Source organism: Micromys minutus (assembly GCF_963924665.1).
Source record: "Micromys minutus genome assembly, chromosome: 19".
Taxonomy (NCBI): domain Eukaryota; kingdom Metazoa; phylum Chordata; class Mammalia; order Rodentia; family Muridae; genus Micromys; species Micromys minutus.
In genome coordinates, this window is record NC_137954.1 from 25,072,213 (window position 1) to 25,079,807 (window position 7,595).

A 7,595-nucleotide genomic window follows, 5' to 3' on the forward strand; every position below is an offset into this window, starting at 1 on the left:
CGCTGCCGGGGACTGGGCGGTGGGAGATGGGGGGAACGGCACGGGGGGGGGCACGTCAGCTTTGCGCTTGGGGTGCCGATCCCCGCCCGTGGCGACTGTGGGTGACAGGGAAGAGTAGACGCCGCCGGGTCCGGCAAGGCCTGGCTGGAGCCCGCAGCCAGGGTGTGGTGAGGAGGGAGGGGGTCCAGGAGCGACGCTCCCAGCTACAAGGCGGCCTGCAACCCTCCGGCCCCGCGCGGGCAGGGGCCGCAATTTCCGTTTTAATTAAAGTGCGGCCGCCTCGGCCCCCCAGACCCCGCCCCCGCCCCTCTTATCTTCCCATCGCAATAAAGTCTCCGACGCGCTGCGCCTCAGCCAAGCGCACCCGGCAGCCCCCCGCGCCCCGCAGCCCAGGAGACACGAGGGGGAAGGGCTCCACTTCGGAGCTCAGACGGGGCTGTGAGTGTGTGTGTGTGTGTGTGTGTGTGTGTGTGTGTGTGTGTTTTACCTCCCCGACTCTCAGCAAACATCGGTGGGGCGAAAATCCTGGCCCCACTTTGAACCTCTGAGGCCACAGCCTCAAGTCCCTTCCCTAGAACCCTCTTTCTAACCATCTCCCTCCCCTCTCTCACTGCTTACTCTCCGCCCCTTTCCTCCCCCTACTCGGGTCCCCGTCTCCAGGCTGCCTTATCTGCATCTTCACTTTTAAATTTCCGCTTCCCTCCCTCTCGCCTGTCGCTGCGCTCCCAGCCGAGCTGCCGCGCTGCCGTGGCTCTCTTTATCTTTGCCCACCCCCGTGCTTTCTCCCCCTTTTTTTCCTACTCTCTGTGGGTCCTTAGAGACCCGATCCTCGCCTCGATTTCCCGGTTTCCTGTCTTGTCTGGCCCCAGGCCTCGGGCAGGGCACTGGGGCATCTCCCCTGGCAACTTCTCCTCACTGCTTTGTGTCAGTTTTCTCCTCTCCTCTCTTCCTCTCCCCCTTATTTTACTCTGCTTTTTAATCTATTCAGTTCTTATAAATTGGTTGCCAGTCCTGCAACCAATAGATGCTGAATACAAGCTGCTTTTTTTTTTTCTCTTGTAGATTCCTATTCATCCCCCACTTCTCACCACAACAGTTTCTCTGCCATCTTTCCCCATTCTCAAAAACACTCCCAGGCTCCTTTGGCTGAACCACATTGCAGGGTTACAGGGATCATAATAGGGTTGTGTCTTGTACAAGTGCCCTCCCTAATTCATAATGTGGCTTCCGAGTAGACCAGGGTATCTGGGTACCTGTGAGACTTCCCAGATCTGAGACTGAAGTTGGGCCCCTGCATCAGCAGTACCTATTCTGCAACTGTGTAACACTTCTTAAGACCGAGATAGCTGCTGTCAGAACTGCTATTCTCTGGGTCCTCCTCTCCCTTGTTTAAATACAGGGGTGAGGGGGAGCTAGAAATGGGCAGGCCTCCTGCAGGGTCCTTGTTCCTAGGGTGCTTATATGAGGGGCTGCTGCAAATATCCTACATGGATTCTCCAAGGATCCTGTGCACCCTCACTGGCTGTAAGTCATTGGAGAGTTTATCTCTGCCAGTCAAAGATACCAAGGAGTAGGTGAGGAGGATGAGAGGCAGTCAACAGAATCCTATGGAGACTGAAATGAAGGTTTGGATGCAGATGGGATGTGTGGGGCACACAAGCTTGGGACGCCCAAGAAAGGAGCCTTAGTGTGCAGCCAAGATTCTCAGTCCTCCTTCGTGCTCTTAGTGCTTTCCTCAAATACTGCTGACGAAGGAAACAGCAAGAAGGTAAGAGTGGGAAGGGCTGAGAAGAGGTTCATCCACTAACACTCTCAGCAGAAGAAGAGTTCAGAGAGGGTATCTGTCTACCCAGAGACACTAGCTGTAGGCTGAACAAGTTTCACCAGCTCAGGCTTTGTGCTCTGTCAGACAGGGATCTTGGGTGTTGAAGGAGTGAGGTGCTGCCCAATACACACATACACACACACACACACACACACACACACACACACACACACGTATCTAATCTCTAGTTCTAAGACATACTGGTAGCATCTGTAGCCCATATTATATATATAATATATATACATATATAATGTGTGTTCATATCTCTCTCTCCCCCCTTCGTCTCTCTCTCTCTCTCTCTCTCTCTCTCTCTCTCTCTCTCTCTGTGTGTGTGTGTGTGTGTGTGTGTGTGTAGGGAAGTCTCCCCATTCTCCCCATTCTACTTCCTTCCTCTCTTCCTGGTGGCAGGTTAGTGTCCAGTGAGAGAGTCCTTGGTAGTTTCCCTTCCATTGCCTCACTGCCAAGCTGTGTGCCCTCTTGAGTCCACAGACCACCAGCCTGTTGAATAGGAGAACCAGAGGGCAATACTTATATATTTTCAATTCTGACTACTCCAATCTGTCCTTATGAGCTGCCAGAGGATGATACATGTGGAAAGTAAAATGTGACCCCTGGATCCAGGAAAACCTAAGAAGCTGGGAAAAGCTGGAGCAAACAAATCCAAGACCAGAAAACTATTCAGGGTTCCTCTGATAGGTCCTAGGGATTATTTCTCCTTCCCCTCCTCCTCCTCTTCCTCCTCTTCCTTCTTCTCCTTCTCTACCTTCTCCTCTTCTTCCTCCTCCTCTTCCTCTTTCTCTTTTTTTAGTTTTTATGTTTTTAAGACAAGGGTTCTATGTGGCTCTGGCTGTTCTAGAACTCCCTTTGTAGACCAGGCTGGCCTTGAACTTACAAACATCTCCCTGCCTGGGCCCTAAAGATAACCTCTTGTTGATTTTTAGGGGACTGTTTGTTCATCCAAGAGAAGATACCAGTACTCTCTCTATTGTTCACTTCCTCTTCGTGGTAGCAGGTGGTGAAAAAATAGCTAGGTTGACCTGGGTTCTGGATTCAGCTCTGGGTTCTGGAGTCTTGCCTATTTCCTATTTATGTGGCTTTGAGGAAGTTAAATCACCTTTGTACTTAGTCTTGTTGTCTTAAAACTGAATATTTAAACATTCTCATATTTCGAGCTTTCAATAAGATGGCACATAGTAGGTGCTTAAGGATCAAGTTCAGCATTTAGCTTTTGATAACACTACCATTTTTCGAGAGATGACCAACCAGAAACCCCACATCTATTTCAGGCCCTGTTGACGACTGAATTTTTTAAATCACAGATCAAATTAGCCCTAATTGAACCTGGATTTGGCATCTGGGGCCCTCAAACCCTGGAGTAGTCACTGATTGGAATGGTGATTCCTTTAAGTCCCAACCTTTTTGCTAACAAGACAGATGAAGTACAGGGGATAGTTGTTGGATCAAATGTAGCAGGAGCCATGGACTCTAGAGTTCACTCAGAATTTAAGCAAAATTCATACCCACTGAGCACTCGGATCCTTGGTTCTTACGTTCCTGGAAGGTAGAATGTCCTGTATTCACTGCTCAGGGCTTTCCCACGACATTGCACACATTCTTGGGGGGGGTTATTATTAAATATTGAACCCCTTCACACACACACACACACACACACACACACACACACACACACACACATGGGGAGGAGGGATGGATCAATAGCTTCTGTTTATAGGTAGATGTCAACATTTAATATCATAGGAGATACAAACGATTATAGTCTCACTGTGCTCAGAGGGATGAAGCCTCTTCTGCAGAAGTGGGTGGTGGAGACCTCCCATTAATTCTTTTCCAGGGAAGTAAAGAAACGGAACAACTGAAAGACACTGGCAAGTTTCCCTGGCTGGCTGGAAGCCAGGGTGAAGATGCAAACTGAAGATGGTCTGGGTGGTGTGGGGTTGCAGGACCAAGCAGAGCTTTTGTATGTGGCTGATGATATTCCATCCTACATGGTAGTTCCTGGTCCAGGGAGTGTGCTATGACTGAAATTCAGTTGTGGAGCCTACTTTAGGCTTGTTGATCTATCTAGAAAATGGCAAAGGTACCATCTGGGCTGTCAGTGCCCTCTGACCTATATTGATGGGTTTTTCCCAGGGCAAGATGAGGAGCTGGCTCCATCTTATTGGACCACACAACTCTCATTAACTATTCCCCTATACACCTCCAAGAGTACATCCATTTCCCCTATACACCCTCGAGAGTACATCCATGCTTGTCTAAGTTAGGTAAAAGTTTGGGGGCCTTATGGGAGCCCTTGGTTTGAAGAAACAATCCTCAGAAGTGTAAGAATGGGGGTTACTTAGCTGAAATGTACAAAGTTCTAGATTCCCTTACACACACAGCAAGACACCAAGAAAGAGGCAAGAGGGGCAGGTAGATTCTAGAGCTTTTATTGAGAATCTTAAGGGTGATGACTGGAAATATGGAGCCTAATGCTGGACTCTTCTAATAGACTGCAGCTGTCCAGTATGGGCTTGTGTGCCAAAGTCACTGTAGTTACGAAACTCCCCACTGTGCCGGTCCCGTTCTAGGACATACTGGTAACCTCGGTAACCAGGGTACTGGTAGGCCACCCACCTAGGATAGGAAAGAAAAGGGTAATGAGTAGCTAGACTCTGTCTCCCCAGCCAGTATCTCCTTTTCCAGCCAACTCCAGAAACATTGTTTCTGCTCCTCTGCCCTTTGTTCTGTGTCTTCCTGTGATCTGTCTTAGCCTGGTTTCTGCATACACCCTTCCTTTCCTCCTCAAATTTCCTACTCAGATTTTTAACCCCCTACATCCCACCATACATCCCTGGCTCCTGGTCCTTCCACCCCCTCTCATCTCCCAATCTCCATCACCCCCATCTTCTCTTTGATTCTCATGAACATCCCACTCTTCATATCTGTTCCAGCCCCAGGACTCACGCTCCAGAGCTGACTTTGAGGGAACCCACATCTTTGCTGGTCCAGCCCATGGAAGGCAGTGATGGGTAGTCATCACTGAGTTCAAACTTGCAGCCCTGGAAGTTTTCCCCCTCGAACAGTGTCACGCGGCTGTCACTGTGGTTCTGGGACACAGAAATGAATTGGGCAGGTTTATAGACATATCAGGCCCCCCCAAACTGGTGTTTCTGGATACAGCCTTAACCCTAGTCATCCACTTCCTGCTCAGCATTTATCATGCTGCCTCTTGGGCATTTTGGGAGTTTGCCCCATCAGCCCCTAGTAAGTCTGGCAAGCTAAAATGCTCAGAGATTCTACCTGGATCCTACCAAGACACTGAGTTATGTGTGAAGACTAGAGAATTCCCAGAGATTTTTTTTTTTGAAGTCAACGCTAAAGGGATTGACAGGAACCTTTTTGTTATAGCAGTCTCTTTGTTTTGTTTGTGGTAATGAGGTTCAAACCCAGGACCTCGAGTATGCTAGGCTGGCCTTCAGCTTGTGATCCTTCTTCTGCCTCAGCTTCCAAAGTAGATGGAAATATAGGCACATACCACTATCTTCCCCTGAGCTTATTTTTATGAGGAAATCATGAATTCTGGGGGGGGGGGGAGGTCTAGCCATTAACCAGGACATCTCTCTAAGGGTCTCATTGACCCCCACCCAGCCCTTTGCACCATTGGTGTCTCCCACAGATCAGGACTAAGCTAAGGGGCACTGTATGGAACAGTCAGAACAGGTGAGTATGGCAGTTTAGCTGTGCCTAGCCTCTCTAATACAAGGCTCTTCCTCCTGAGGGGTTATGATCCCTCACAGCCTATTGGAACAGAGAAAATGGATGGGGCTGTGTCTTCTGACCTTCACCACCAGCCCCAGGACTCACCAATACAACCGAGAATGAATGTAAACTGAGGACCTACTTTCTGGAACACAAACACACACACACACACACACACACACACACACACACACATACACACAGTTGACCCTGTTAAGTCACATTATCCTTCTCAAATGCATTTCTAAGTGTATGTATGGGGCCAACAGCCATGTCAGCCTTCCAGGGATGTATGTCTTACAGCTTAGCTCCTTACACAGAACCCCAGCGTGCTGAGAACCCGCGGGGCTTTGGCGCTGTCCATGGTGCTGGTTTAGGGTTGCGTCCACAATCCCACTTTTCCGTTTTTGGTTCTGGAGTATGCCACTACCACCCACCCAAGAGTTTATTCATAATCCTGTTGGGGGGGGGCAGTAGGCATTTCAAAGCATCACACTTTGGTTGGGGCTTGGAGCCAGGCGGCAGGAGATGGAGGTGGGATGGGAAATGGGCTGTGCTCACCGCACAGAGCAGTGGCCTGAAGGACAGCAATTGGTTGCTGTGGTGGCCGCTGCTGCCGCTCCAGGCACTCCAGCAAGGGTAGTCTCCCTTCTCTAAAATAAACTGCTGTCCCTGGAAGTCGGGGTACTCGAAGGCCACCCATCTGAAAAAAAGAGAAGAGGAACTGGGAGGCATCTGCTCGGTCTCTCTCCCCTCCATCATCACCTTGTTTGCTATGGTTAAACCGACCCAGGGACCCAAACTATTTCTCCAGTGCTACACCATTCCCCAGATACACTCAGCTCCTATGGAAACTGAAAGCCCCAAACCCGGCGTCTCTGAGGTTAGAAAGGCCTAGGCTTCCCATTTATGACCGGCAGTTAAAAGGAATGTTTCAGGTTACAAATATCACTGGGCCAAGGACTTTCTTCTGGGATTTCTGTGCCTACATACGGAGCCAGCCAACCATTCTCCATCTTTCTATCGCGGCAAAGGATCCTCAGCTATCTTCAGGACCCCAAACTAGCTTCTAGTATACCCAGACCCCAGATGGACATGGCACAAAGGATCTGTCTCCACAAAGCCACCTGACTTTGCACAAAGAAAAGGTTGAGGTTTTAGGGCGCCCCTATGATTGCTTCTTGCCTTTGTCTTGGGGAGAGTTGGGAGCATTGGAGAGGACAAAGATTTCTCTCCTTGATGAGTCTTTCTTTATGGCCAGAAAACCCCTAAATTGGCTCAGCAGCCACAACAGGGTGACTCACGCGCCGTTTTCCACCTTGACTGAGCGCACCCTGCGCAGGGCTCCCCGCTCGCAGACGTTGGCGCAGTCGCTCAGTAGCCGGCAGCGACGACCCTGGAAGTCCTCCTCGTCCCAGAGCGTAAGGCAAGCGGGCGTTGGGCCCGGCGCCGGGGCGCTACTCATGTTACTGCAAATAAGAAGGGCGGGATCGCCAGCTAAATTCTCGGGAATCCTCTACTTAGCCTAAGCCTGCCATCCCCAGTAGGGTGTGAGAGACCTAGGGGCTGGCTCTGGCCTGGCTCTGGACACCCGCTGCCTAGGTACTGCAGGCGTGAGGGAAGGTTCTCTTGTTACTCCCTCCCTCTCTCCCCCCAGTACTCACCGAATGAGTGAGCACCACCGCACCTACGAAAAATGGAGAGCTGCGCGCGAGCCTGGTGTTCGCTGCTTTATACTCACGTCTGGCTGCCTCTCTCTCCCTGTGGAATCCGGGTGGGGTGTGCGAGCTGAGTCAGCTGGCAGGCTTTGGTCAGCTTTGGTCTGCATAGGCAGCGGAGTCGCCGATCTGGTCCCCAGCCCGCATGGACAACAACAGAAAATGCTGAGGCGCACATCGCGTGTCTGCCGGAGCTCAGGCTGACTCCGCGCTTTCTTTCAATGCGGCCTAAGCCTGGTAGAGACTCCTAACCTAGGGTCAGAACAAGCGCTCCCTGGCACAAACCCTGGGGC

General features: G+C 50.7%; 1 protein-coding gene across 1 annotated transcript; it reads right to left on the reverse strand.

Annotated features, from left to right (window-relative positions):
- Positions 1–4,311: 4,311 nt before the first annotated feature.
- On the reverse strand, positions 4,312–7,049 carry CRYBA2 (crystallin beta A2; the record flags this gene model as incomplete). Its single annotated transcript, XM_080932776.1, has 4 exons — positions 4,312–4,459; positions 4,790–4,932; positions 6,146–6,287; positions 6,889–7,049. 4 exons carry the CDS (start codon positions 7,047–7,049, stop codon positions 4,312–4,314), a joined length of 594 nt encoding a protein of 197 aa, XP_080788902.1.
- Between the last annotated feature and the right edge of the window lie 546 nt (positions 7,050–7,595).